The sequence below is a fragment of the Notothenia rossii genome, assembly GCF_949606895.1.
Source record: "Notothenia rossii genome assembly, chromosome: 6".
NCBI lineage: Eukaryota > Metazoa > Chordata > Actinopteri > Perciformes > Nototheniidae > Notothenia > Notothenia rossii.
The window spans coordinates 88,293,198-88,307,618 of NC_136909.1; the positions used below are offsets into that span (position 1 = coordinate 88,293,198).

The 14,421-nt window shown below is 43.2% G+C and overlaps 1 protein-coding gene across 1 annotated transcript in view; it reads right to left on the reverse strand.

The window, feature by feature from the left end:
• Positions 1-816: 816 nt before the first annotated feature.
• LOC307044222 (uncharacterized protein) overlaps positions 817-14,421 on the reverse strand; it is a 16,282-nt gene continuing 2,677 nt past the window's right edge. Inside the window, exons 3-11 of the mRNA XM_079689304.1 lie at positions 12,201-12,279; positions 8,846-9,074; positions 6,899-8,705; positions 5,716-5,889; positions 5,112-5,285; positions 4,623-4,796; positions 4,171-4,344; positions 1,794-1,840; positions 817-1,667 (exon numbers count right to left, since the gene is read on the reverse strand). Coding sequence (XP_079545430.1) covers positions 1,090-1,667; positions 1,794-1,840; positions 4,171-4,344; positions 4,623-4,796; positions 5,112-5,285; positions 5,716-5,889; positions 6,899-8,705; positions 8,846-9,074; positions 12,201-12,279 — 3,436 coding nt within the window. The 3' untranslated portion in view covers positions 817-1,089. The remainder of the gene's footprint in view (positions 1,668-1,793; positions 1,841-4,170; positions 4,345-4,622; positions 4,797-5,111; positions 5,286-5,715; positions 5,890-6,898; positions 8,706-8,845; positions 9,075-12,200; positions 12,280-14,421) is intronic.

Consider the following 14,421-nt stretch of genomic DNA (forward strand, 5'->3'; position numbering starts at 1 on the left):
GGAGCAGCCTGTGACCTCAGATCTTCGTTGTCATAACTACACGGTTGCTATGCACACGTGACAATGAAAGCCTTGAATCTTGAATCTGCGCTAACCACTGAGCCACAAACTGGTTTCTGTCTCTTTCTGAAAGCAGCAGACAGAAAAGCTTTGTACACGACTGAGTGGCCAAAACACAACACATCTTTATTTTGAATGTATTTTATTATAATGATTGGTTTTTAAATAATATTTTGTAAAGTTTTTATGTAATGTTTTATCATATTTATTTATATTTTTGTCTTTTACACTTTAAAACGAAAAAAAAACACTTTAATATTTGTTTTGAAAGTCTTTCTATTTAAATGTATTTAATTTGTATTTGTATCACTATCTTGTTTTATTTATCTTTAATTGTTTTAATTTGAGTGTTTATTATTATTTTTTATTTTTGTATTATTATTTCTTACTATTATAATTGTGATTATTTTTGTATAGTATTTCTATTTCCTTTTTATTATTATTAACATTATTATTATTATTATTATTATTTATTTATCCGTCCTACGGTTAAACTAAATCTCTCTCGCCAAAAAAAACTGCAAACACAACAGAAAGACGTGTTGTTGTTCAAACTAAGTGAAAGCTCAGAGAGCGCTCCAGAGGTTTTCTTTTCTTTAAATCTTATTTATTTTTCTGTATTTCCATGTGTTTGATTTCTATCTGTATTTGTGTGTGAAGTGATGTTTGTTGCACTTTCCTGAATCACAGTGAAGATATTGAATCTGAAGCAAAAGCATATTTTCAGAATCACAATTCCTTTATTTGTCCGAAAAGTGGAAATCTACATTATTACATCAAAAGATGTATAGTGCAGATAAAGTGAAAAGAGTAGACTGTATATTCAAATATAACAAAGCAGGAAGACATTATTAATAATAAAGAAGAACAATAAGTAAAAACACATAACAAGTACACCACGGTTAAAAACAAATAGATGGAAATATATGTTTTAAACAACGTTGGTCTAACATCAGCATTGATCCTGAACAGACTGAACTCTCTGGGCAGCAGGGAGGAAGTCTCTGGAACAGGAGGAGACTCTTCCTCCTACAGAGGAACCAGAGACGCTGAGGAACCAGACCAGAACCTAAACCCAGCATAGAGAGGTTCAGTGAATGTGGTTCTGAAGGTGTGGATGTGGATCAGTGTGTCAGAGGAGACTCTGTAGAAGGAGAGAGAGCCAGCAGGATGATCCAGATACACTGCTACTCTACCAGAGGAGGAGGAGGAGGAGGAGGAGGAGGAGGAGGAGGAGGAGGAGGAGGAGGAGGAGGAGGAGGAGGAGGTGTGTGTTTCTCTCTTATTGTGACAGACAGAGTAACCACCACCAGAGCAGATCAGACTCCAGGACTGATCATTCCATCCAACCAAACAGTCATCACTCTCTCCTCTCCTCCTGATTCCTCTGTAAGTCACTGATATATAAACCCCTCCTCTCCACTCGACCTCCCAGTAACAGAGACCAGTCAGAGCTTCTCTACACATCAGCTGACACCAGATATCAAACCTCTCTGGATGATCAGGATATGGCTGCTCCTCTCTCACACATGTCACCTTCCTGTTGCTGTCAGACAGTTTGAGGTTCCTGTGTGCTGTGTTTGTGTCGAGTGAGAGTTCACAGGAATCTGAGGAGAGGAACAGCAGCAGTTATTCATCTATCAGCTGTTCATTTATTGACACTTTGATGATGAAGGTTACATTTCAAGATGGTGGCTGCTTTGTTTTCATGAATCAAATTAAACCACACTCACACTTCCTCAGACCGGGTCTCAACCATCGGACTCCAGCAGGCTCCATCCTGAAAGAAGAGGCGGGGGGGGTCAGAGCAGCATGGAGACATGGACATCACTCTCAAACTCAAAGCTTTGTTATTCTCCACAGATGAAGCTACATGTTCACGATATCATTTTAGATCAGTCGATAAATAAAGCTCATTAACTTCAATTATTATTTCTCAGAGAATAAGATGTAAGAGTTGATCAGTGTTCAGTTAGTGTTCCCTCAGCATCTGCTAGCAGCAGTCAATGAGTGTTTCTCTTACCTGGAATCTGAAGAGGAAAATCAATGAACTTTATTTAAAAGCATCTTTCATGCAACGCACTTTGGGTTTGCTTTGAGCAATGAAAGGTGCTTTGACCATACCATTTATTATTATTATTATGATGATGAATTCACAGGACATCTGATATTTCATCATTGTGTTTAAAAGAGGGAGGGGCCATTTAGTGCTTTAAAAATAGGAGAAGCACTTCAGAATCAATTCAGATACAGGAGCCAGTGCAGATGGTGTCCATCAGGAGTGGGATGCTCTCTGCTGTTTTTAGGTTGTTGGATGGATTTTGACTCTATTGCCAAAATGATAAAAGCAGTTTTTGGTCAGCAAATTAAAATGAGCATTAAAATGGAGATCAGAATCTAAAATGATAAAGATGTATTTCTTGTTGTCGTGTCTTCTCTGTAAACACAGAGCTGCTGCCTGAGTCTTATCCCGTGTCTTTAGTTCCCTTCAATGTTTTTGTCTTGGCATACACACAGTGGAGGAAATACGTATTTGATCCCTGCAGACTTTGTAAGTTCACCAACAAAGAAAGGACCAGTCTGTCATTTGAATGGTAGGTTTATATAAACAGTGAGAGAAAGAATATCAATAAGGAAATCCAGAAATGTACATTATATAAAAGATAACAATGTATTTGCATTTAACTGAGTGAAATAAGTATTTGATCCCCTTGCAGAACATGTGTTAGGACTTGGTGGAGAAACCCTTGTTGGACACACAGAGGTCACACAGAGGTCAGACGCTTCTTGTAGTTGGTCTCCAGGTCTGTGCACAGCTCAGGAAGGATGTTGGTCCACTCCTCTCTGAAGATCCAAATCCTTCAGGTGTTGAGGCTGATGCTTGGCATCTGGAAGCTTCAGCTCCCTCCACACATTTTCTATGGGATTAAGGTCCAGAGACTGGCTAGGACCCTCCATCACCTGAAGGTGCTTCTTCTTTAGCCTCTCCTGTGTTGCCTTGGCCGTATGTTCAGGGTCCTTGTCCTGCTGGAAGACCCCTCCATGACCCATGGTCAGTGTCCTGGCTGAGGGAAGGAGGCTATCGACCAAGATCTCACGGGACATGTCCCCGTCCATCCTCTCCTCGATGCAGGGAAGTCCTCCTGTCCCCTCAGCAGAGAAACAGCCCAAAGCAGAATGTCTCCACCTCCATGCCTGACGGATGGTGTTCTGGGGTTATAGTCAGCATCTCTCTTCCTCCAAACACGGCGTGTCGAGTTGAAGCCAAAGATCAACATTTTAGTCTCATCTGACCTCATCCGCTTCTCCCAAGCCTTCTCTGAACCATTCAGATGTTCGTTGTCAAACTTCAGACAGCCTCTCGTGTTCTTCTTGAGCAGGGGGCCTTCAGGCACTGCAGGATTTGATCAACTATGGTGTAGTGTGTTACCAATAGGTTTCTTGGTGACTGTGGTCCCAGCTGCCTTGAGATCATTAACAAGTTCCTCCTGTGTAGTTCTTGGCTGATCCCTCACCTTTCTCATGATCATCAATACCCCACGGGGCCAGATCCTGTGTGGAGCCCAGACCGAGGGCCATTGATGCTCATTTTGTGTTTCTTCCATTTAGAAACACACACATTATTCTTCTGAATAATGGCACCAAGAGTTGTCTCCTTCTCACCAAGCTGCTTTCCGGTGGTCTTGTAGCCGATCCCAGCCTGGTGCAGGTCTACAGTCTCACCCTGAGGTCCTTAGACAGCTCTACAGTCTCGCCCATGGTGGAGAGATTGGAATCTGATTGATTGATTCTGTGGACAGGTGTCTTTTATACAGGTAACAAGTTGATTAGGAGTACTTTTTTAAAGGAAGATGAATTATTTGTCTGTGGGAGCCAGAATCCTTGTTTGTTGCAAAGGGATCAAATACTTATTTCACTCAGTTAAATGGAAATACATTTTTATCTTTTATATAATGTCAATTTCTGGATTTTCTTTTTGATATTCTTACTCTCAATGTTTATATAAACCTACCATTACAATGATAGACTGTTAATGTATTGTGTGGGCAAACTTAAAAAATCTGCAGGGGATCAAATACTTATTTCCTTCACTGTATATGTTTATAATACCTGAGAGTGTCCAGTCTCCAGAGAGGACCCTCCAGTCCAGCAGACAGCAGCTTCTCTCCTGAGTCTCCTGGATGATTGTAGCTCAGGTCCAGCTCTCTCAGATGGGAGGGGTTGGATCTCAGAGCTGAAGCCAGAGAAACACAGCCTTCCTCTGAGACCAGACAGCATGACAGCCTGAACACACACACACACACACACACACACACACACACACACACACACACACACACACACACACACACACACACACACACACACACACACACACACACACACACACACACACACACACACACACACAAACACGTACACACAAGTTCATACAAGAGTGAGTCAAAAAACAATAACAAATGTTATTGAAGCAGATGCAACAAAAGGTTATGAGTGTATCCATCATTAATGTACATCGCAATTTAACTGGCTATAAGTTTAACATGTTGATTAATCCTGACCTGAGAGTCTCCAGAGCACAGTGAGGACTCTTCAGTCCAGCAGACAGCAGCTTCACTCCTGAATCCTGCAGGTCGTTGTTCCTCAGGTCCAGCTCTCTCAGACTAGAGGACTGGGAGCTGAGGACTGAGGACAGAGCTGCACAGCTTCTCTCCGACAGCTTACAATAACTCAGTCTGAAGGGACAAACATTTAAATTAAAAGTTCAGCATTTACTCCTTTTTACAAATTAAAAAACAAAATATTAAGACCCTATAATCATAAATACGAGGAATCCTACATTATTTGAACTGATGGCAAACATTTAGCATACATGGTGGATTGAAAGCCAATGTTAAAAATGTGTCAAAAGTAGAAAGGGAGAAGAGTGTGTAGATTTGCACCTGAACACAACAGCAAAGAATAATTTAACGGGTTTAAAAATAGTTCATTTACTATAGTAAGTGAAATACATCCAGAAAAGGAAGCTCAACATATCAATGTATCCTGACCTGAGAGTCTCCAGAGTACAGTGAGGACTCTCCAGTCCAGTAGACAGCAGCTTCACTCCTGAATCCTGCAGGTCGTTGTTACTCAGGTCCAGTTCTCTCAGACTAGAGGACTGGGAGCTGAGGACTGAGGACAGAGCTGCACAGCTTCTCTCTGACAGGTTACAGACACTCAATCTGAGGAGACAACAATATAAATGGAAGCAAATGTTAAAGTGGACTATGTTTTTATATAACATGCTTTCCTGGGAAAAACATAAAAACTGTAAAGTATATTATGTTACATAGGGTCTGAAAATTGACGATCACAACTGGGTTGAAAAATAACTTGAGTACAGTGAACTTAGAAAACTCATCCAGTAATCATACATGTTATTTCAGCTTAGGCTTTTACTGAAGCAACTAACAAACACTTCAATACAATGTCTAGAAAATAATTTGAGGTCAAGTATCCTTCCCAAGGACACTTTGACATGTTAACCTCAGGGAGAGGGGATCGAATCAATAACCCTCCCATTGGTTATCACCTATTTCCATTCTGGGCAACAGCAGCCCAATATATCAATAAATATTCAAAAGGGAGCTCAACATGTTGATGGATCCTGACCTGAGAGTCTCCAGAGCACAGTGAGGACTCTCCAGTCCAGCAGACAGCAGCTTCACTCCTGAATCCTGCAGGTCGTTGTTACTCAGGTCCAGCTCTCTCAGACTAGAGGACTGGGAGCTGAGGACTGAGGACAGAGCTCCACAGCTTCTCTCTGAAAGCTTACAGCCACTCAGTCTGATAAAGAAAGTACAAACAATATTTTAAAAAGATGAGCATAATATTTACTTTACATTTCATTTAGCTGACGCTTTTATCCAAAGCGACTTACAATTACAGGGACATTCTCCCTGGAGAAACTAAGGACTAAGAGCCTTACTCAAGGGCACACGAGTGGTGGTGTTCCTGGCGGGAATTGAACTCACAACGTTCCGATCTTCATCCCACCTCACTATCCATTAGACCACCACTACTTCATGTTATTACATGTGTTAGTTGAATACTCGATTCTGATTGGTCAATTCAGAACACATGACACGTTGTTAATACCGAACAGACAGACCGCTGTCAAGCACTTATTGACCGTTGTTAAGGACGCTCACATCTGCAGAAAGAAGTCAGTTCGATTTAACTATATACAGTTTGGCCGAAAAGCAAACTGACAAGACAAGAGCGACAAGAAAACAGCGGAGAAGTAACGGGCAGAAATCCTCCTTTTACGCAGCGGTCCAGACACAGACATCAAATGGCGACACATTTTCAGTGTGCAGCTCCTTTGGCATTAGGGCAGGGATATCTAGATACTCCCCAAGGTTTGACATCATGACTTCTGCTACTTTTAAAGCAAGCAGCGATGTTTTCAAATCTGTAATCAAAAAGCTCCTCAAAAACGCTATGGAAGCAGTTCCTGCCGTTGCTACGTTAGTTCAAACAGTAACAACGGACTATTTTTCTTAGCGGATGCATGTCAATTTAAATCAATACATACAGCTATTTTTTAAATCAATAAAATCATTTTCTAAATCCACAAAAGCATTTCAATTAATAGTGGGGGAGTCATGTCGTTACTTTGTTGAGAATGTGGCCGTGTGATAAGCGGGATAATGTGCAGTGACTTGGTCATGATGGGGAAAAGAACACCGACAGGCCGATCAGGAGCCCGACGCGAAGCGGAGGGATCTAGATCGGCATGAAGGCCGCGTCGCAGCACATTATCCCTTACATATTTGAATGTTTCTTTACTCACAGAGCCTTCCTGGAGGCTTTGACCACTGGCAGCAGCCTCAGAAGAGCCTCCTCTGAAGCAGAGTATTTCTTCAGGTCAAACACGTCCAGATCTTCTCCTGATGACAGTAAGATGAAGACCAGAGCTGACCACTGAGCAGGAGACAGATTATCTGTGGAGAGACTTCCTGAACTCAGGGACTGTTGGATCTGCTCCACTAGAGAACCATCATTCAGTTCATTCAGACAGTGGAACAGGTTGATGCTTCTCTCTGGAGACAGATCCTCATCCATCTTCTTCTTGATGTACTGGACTGTTTTCTTGTTGGTCTTTGAGCTACTTCCTGTTTCTGTCAGTAGACCACGTAAGAGTTTCTGATTGGTCTGCAGTGAAAGACCCAGGAGGAAGCGGAGGAACAAGTCCAGGTGTCCGTTTGGACTCTGTAAGGCCTGGTCCACAGCACTCTGGTAGAGATGTGTTAGTTCAGGTTTGGCTCTGAAGACTTTAGGCAGCCTGGAGGTTGTTGGTTCTTCTGACAGCAGGTTGACACGAGAATTTATACATTTCAGATGGACATGAAGAGCAGCCAGAAACTCGTGAACGCTCAGATGGACGAAGCAGAACACCTTGTCCCTCTGGTACAGTCCTCTCTCCTCTCTAAAGACCTGTGTGAACACTCCTGAGTACACTGAGGCTGCTCTGATATCGATGCCACACTCTGTCAGGTCGGAATCATAGAAGATCAGGTTGCCTTTCTGCAGCTGCTCAAAAGCCAGTTTCCCCAGAGCCTCCATCATCTTCCTGCTCTCTGGACTCCAGTGTGGATCTGTCTCAGCTCCTCCATCATACTTGATGTTCTTCACTTTGGACTGAACCACCAGGAAGTGGATGTACATCTCAGTCAGGGTCTTGGGCAGCTCTCCTCCCTCTCTGGTTTTCAACACCTCCTCCAGAACTGAAGCAGAGATCCAGCAGAAGACTGGGATGTGGCACATGATGTGGAGGCTTCGTGAGGTCTTGATGTGGGAGATGATGGTGCCGGCCTGCTCCTGATCTCTGAATCTCTTCCTGAAGTACTCCTCCTTCTGTGGGTCAGTGAACCCTCGGACCTCTGTCACCATGTCCACACACTCAGGAGGGATCTGATTGGCTGCTGCAGGTCGTGTGGTTATCCAGAGGCGAGCAGAGGGAAGCAGCTTCCCCCTGATGAGGTTTGTCAGCAGCACATCCACTGAGGTGGACTCTGTGACATCAGTCAGGATCTCAGTGTTGAGGAAGTCCAGAGGAAGTCGACACTCATCCAGACCGTCAAAGATGAACACAACCGGGAACTGATCAAACCTGCAGATTCCTGCGTCTCTGGTTTCAGAGAAGAAGTGATGAACAAGTTCCACCAAGCTGTACTTGTTCTCTCTCACCACATTCAGCTCTCTGAAGGTGAATGGAAATATGAACTGGATGTCCTGGTTGGCTTTGCCTTCAGCCCAGTCCAGAGTGAACTTCTGTGTTAAGACTGTTTTCCCAATGCCAGCCACGCCCTTTGTAAGCACTGCTCTGATTGGTGCATCTCTTCCAGGTGAGGCTTTAAAGAGGTCTTCTTGTCTGATGGTTGTTTCTGGTCTGTCTGGTTTCCTGGATGCTGTTTCAAACTGTCTGACCTCATGTTCAGCATTGACCTCTGCAGACCCCCCCTCTGTGATGTAGAGCTCTGTGTAGATCTGGTTCAGAAGGGTTGGGTTTCCTGCTTTAGCAATGCCCTCAAACACACACTGGAACCTCTCCTGCAGGTTAGACTTAAGTTCACGCTGACACACTCCAGTAATTAGTCCTGAATGAACACACAACAAATCAGATCAATGAGTCAAATACATCCTTAAAGAATGAGGATCTGAATATACTTTGTTCCATCTCTTGAGACTTTAGTCAACATTTATCCAGCTTGTTAAATCTCTATAGAAACCCTCTTACTGCTCTGCAGACGGTCAGCCAGCTCCTCCTGCTCCATGCTCCTCAGGAAGTGCAGTGTGATGTTCAGAAATGCCTCTCTGCTGCTCCTCCTCTGCTCTTCATCCTCACCGTCCAACACCTCCTCATCCTCCCTCTGACTCTCTAAGCATTCTGGGTAGTCTGAACTCAGAGCCTTCTGGATCTTCTTCAGCTCGTTCTTCACAAAAGTGATGATGTTCTCCTCCAGCAGCTGCAACAGATTATATGAATGACACAATAGGCGCTTTCAAACCGGAGTACTTTTCCCAGGAATAGTGCTGAAGCACCCCCCGGGATTGCCAAAGCACCCCCTAAGCACCCTCAATACATATATGTGTTGTTGTCTTTTTGTGGCTTTTTTGGAAAATTATTGTTATTATTTTTATTAAATGAAATTAGAAAAATGATTGATTACATCAATGCAAATGTGAAACAAACACATTTTTGACCAAAAACATAAAGCCAACACAGGTGATATGATTAGGCCAATGGCCAGCACCCATTAGATGTTTGACCTACCCATAGGCTAAATTACTTTGTGACACTTGAGTGACTTCCTGTTAGCTAGAGCGCCAAATTATTTGCTAACAGCAAAGTGACAAATGGATCGTTTTTTAGTCCTTAAACGTCCACGTGTGGACACTCAATCAAAACCACCTGAAAGCGAGAGGGATTCTGCACATAATAGGCCTCGTGAGTACAAGTAGCTTACTTCTGGCTCTCTGTGTTTCATTCAAGCTCTGCTCTGTGTGTGTGGCACGAGCCATTTTGTGTGCTGTGCGCGAGCGAGTGAGAGAGAGAGCTCGCGCACCGGTGGGTATCTACCGGAGATCGTTGTGGTTAGCATCTGGTGCTAACTAGCCAAGCTAACGGATATAAGGAGCTTTTTCAAGAACAAGGTGGAGGGAGATCTCTCTCCTGTCAGACTGAGAGTCTCAGATAACCTCAGCTCAGGTGAAGTAAAGGACTCTCTCAGTGTTTAGATAGTTCAGTGGCGCGCACAGACATTTATAGGGGCAGGTGCTCAAGAGAAAAAAAAAGGGCACCTTCTGAGTCGTCGTGGCGGCCGAAATTGTGCGCTCCGAAATTGTGCGCGAAGATTTGCCGGATAATGGCGGATTTTGTTAGTTTCTTTTCGGTTTTTGGTTACTTTATTTCGGTTTTAGGGTTAGGGTTAGGTTAGGGTTATGTTATTTAATTCTTATTTTTGCCTGATTTTACTGATTTATTATCAAAACATTAATTATTTTAACATTTATTTTTATTATTCTAAATGACTTAGGGGGGTCCAATCTGAAGCTAGTGGGGGACGAAACCCCCCCCCCCCCCCCCCGGATTGTCGCCCCTGGTGGAACCGCCGGCTGCCTTAGTAGTGTGAGATTTATTAAAGGCACATCTTGTATGTCGTAATTGCAAAGTGCACAACGAGACTAAATGGATGGATGCAAGAAAAGAAGTGAGGTTATAGTTTAGTTTGGCATCTGATTTAGGGGATTAAACAATACACTGTATTTGTTACCTGGTGGTTACTTACTTGGTCGTCACTAGGGCACTTTTAATCGTGTTGCTGCGTGCTGCTGCACCACACACCCGCCGTGGCCTGTCTGACTGAGTGACTGACTGTCTGCTCTGCGCGCTGCGCCTTCACGTTGAAAGCAGGGAAGGGAGGGGCTGCAGCCAGTGCACGTACGGGAGTGCCGCGGGGCACGTGTGGGGATGTCTGACAAAATTACAACGCACATTTGGGGCATTGTTGTATATATTAGAAGCTTTTAATCCAGAATTGATCGATGTTACCATGAGCCACACATACAGTAAACTGTAAAATATAAATTAAAAAAACGAACTTTCAAAAGGGCACATTGCTGTCCAGAGGGCAAAACGGGCAGGTGCTCAAGAGTCTATGTGTGCACGTCCCTGAGATAGTTCACTTTAGTCTAGTTATCTCAGTGGGTCTCGAACGGTTTGTTTTAATAGGGGAGTGATTTGTAAAATATCTATAAAGAAATAGAAAATCTGCTTACAGTTCTGTTTCATATGGTGTTGAGAGATGTATCCATAGATCTCTTAATGTTGCTCTCAAAGTCCACCAGATTGATGCTTTTAACTTCAATATTTAAAAAAAAAATCTTCCCGGGGGAGCATGCCCCGGACCCCACTAGAGGAGGTGAGGTCCACTTCCCACTTGTAAAAATAGCACTTTACCCCTGCTTACACCTATATGCCGTGAACTGATTATCGAGCCTTCATTGTAACAATCGCGGATACACTGTGTGTGCGTGTGTGGGGAGTGTTGCAGTGGAACATTGGGTGGCGATTTCGGGTGGCAGTTTATGCCGTGAAGTGGTTTGCGGCCTGCCAGTAAACCCAAAGCAGAAAAAGAAGAAGTGACGTCAGCGGCTTCATTTGCCTAATCCTCCCTCAGGGAACTTATTCCGGTGTGAACGCGATCTACTAGGACAGTTCCGGGACTAAAGGGTTCGGCGGGACTAAGTACTAGGAACTAAGTACGGCAAAGTACTCGGTGTGAAAGCGGCTAATCAAACTAAGAATTTAATCAGATCCATGTTGGACATACTCATAATCCACGAAGGATTTAACAGAATAAAACAAGTTTATTAAAGGTGGGGTAGGTAAGTTTCAGAAACCGGCTCGAGATACACTTTTTGTTATATTCCATGGAATGCTCTTAACATCCCGATAGCAATGAATATCTGAAGTGCTTTGACAACAAATCCATAAAAAGATGTCATCTGTGGAACCCGTAATACTGTAAAAACTACAACCAAACCGATTGGATTGCCGCCCTGTCTGTCAGCCTTCCATCTCGTGCAAGCACAAATGTATCTCGTGCCCTCATTGAGCGTGCCGTCATAGGGCGTGCACTGCAGCAGTACTGCAACAGGCGGCCACTTTCACCATGGCAGAGTTAGGTTCAACATCGTCTACTGGTCGCAAAAGAAAAAATGTAACGGAGCAAATTAAGAACAAAAAGAAAGTGGAAACTAGGAGAAGTCAAACCAGAGTCGATATCGGAGTTGCTTTGGCTGTGTAGTATTGCTAACCTAGATGTGTTTAGCTTTGCCTGATATGTAACGTTACTGCAGCCTGCTCTCGCGGAGGAGGTGCTCTGTAAGGAAGTCTGAAGGAAGGGGCGGATTCTTCTTGGCTGTGTACTTTCAAATGTTAGTCCATTTGAGCCGATTTCTGAAACTTACCTACCCCACCTTTAATACAATGAAAAATAAATGAAAAGTAAAGTATGAGCTTAGAAAGTGCAGCATGGTGGTATGCTGAACCGAATAGATGTAAAAGAAGCTGTAATTCATGTACAGACCGTAAATATGGAGTCCAGCTGTGTCTGATGCTGCTGGGCAGACTGACCTCTGGGAACCTCTGAGCTCTGCTGGTCCTCTCTGTGAGGAATCATGTTGTTACATTATGTTTGCACCACAGACTTTACATACAAAGAAACACACAGAGCAGTTATATAAAGATGTTGTGTTCTTTCAGGATTGATCGTAAATGTTATGGCTGTGTGTGTTCCTGTGCCTTTTTCCCTCCAGTAGATCTTGTTGTGATTTTAAGGTTGTGCGCTATATAGCGATTAACTCTTTTGATTTGCATGCTCATTTAACCTCCTCAACGAACTGTCACAACAAAGACACAGACACTGCCGATTGGCACACCGGCACCCAGTGAAAATCAGCGATCTCATTCGCCAGTTGCCAAATCCACTCCCACATAAATACGCCGACTACGTGCTAGACGACAGCTATTCTTCTCTTGACTGTTGCTGCCTCGCCTCGCCGCAGATCGGACCGGACCGGACCGGACCGGACCGGACCGGATCCTTCCTGCTCCTCCACAAGAACGGACCTCTGCAGTTCCTCTTCCTGCCGGCTGGACCAGACGCTCCTCGAACCATCGTGATTCGACGCTCAAACAAACTCCAAATTAAGGGAAGTGGCTATTTCTCATGTCTTTGGGCTTGTGGTTTTATGTCACGAAAGTTACGTTGCTGTCCCCTGAGTCTCCTTTTGTTTGTTTACCGAGGGTTCCGCGACCAGAGGCTGATGGACAGAGGAGATGGGTCTGGATGCAGGGGGCGGTTCCTATAGGGGGAGGATCCTATATCTATACGATCCTCCCCTATCTATCCCCTATCCAATTGAATAATGACACTCAGCAGATATACATACTGTAGGTGGCAGTAATGCAACTTAAGGGATTCCAGCTGCTTTTATAAATCCTCGCAGAAGAAGTCATTCGTCAACGGGGGGGGGGGGTGCTAGTGGAGTATGAAGCCCTCTGTATTGCGAATGTCAACGGGGGGGGGGGGTGCTAGTGGAATATGAAGCCCTCTGTATTGCGAATGTCAACGGGGGGGGTGCTAGTGGAGTATGAAGCCCTCTGTATCGCGAATGTCAACGGGTGCTAGTGGAGTGCACGCATCTCAAACAAGCCTAGTTTGTTTACAAAATTGCGGCGCAACTTGGTGGGCGGTACCCTGGAAAGAAATCTCTGTGTGAGAAATACAAGGTGTGGCGTGTGAGCGTGTGAATGGAGTGAAATGCGTGAGACTTGAGAGCTCTGGCGTATATGCTGTGATGCTAACCAGCACTTAGGATGATGCTAGTGTACTGTTGTGTACTGTTGTATTATCTTGGAAATATAAGTAGGCCTGCCCTACATACTGTAACTTAATCAAATAATATGGTATGGATTCGGATAGACAACATGGCTAGCTTGGTTGGTTGATTAAGGTTGTAACTGTAACACTTTGTAACTACTGGTTGTAATGAACCAGACGAGAGACGGACGCATCCTTTCAGTGAATGTCGGCTGCTAATCAATAAGTAAAAATAACACTTCGGATGTGTCTTCTATAATTATGTAACATTAGTTATGGCATCATCCGAAATGTGGTAAAGTAATATGATTAGAGAAGAGTCACTGGTCATCTAACACATGCTTAATAGCTCACCTAACACTATTAAAGACAGGTTAAAGAATGTAACATAATAATAAACTACCTAATATCGATAAGCAAAAACACTAGTTATATTATACAAATGATGTGACCCCTTGAGCTGCATAAACTAATAGGCAATCCAATTAAAATATAAGTATCAAAGCTCATTCAAAAACCTTCGTGTCATTTATGTGATATGAATGGTTACTGTTGAAAGTGCAAATAAAAACAGTTTGAATAGTAAACAATTCCTCATTTTCTTCCAGATTCACCCAACTGTTTAATGAAGACTTTCCTCTTTGTATGTACTGTATATATTTTCCTTTGTACAATGTATTGGTATGTACTATACATTTCATGTTTAGTATTTGATGTGTATTGTAATGTTTCAAAAATAATAAATACGTTAATTAATTAATTAATTAATCTTACCACCAGACACAACATGAACAAATGAATGATACACATCAGGACAGTAACTTCAACTTCAGTATTTTAGGTGTACAGAAACCTCTACTCATGTTGTTAAATGATATACAGCAATATCTTCCATAAAACGTAGTTGATTGATTTGAATAATAAT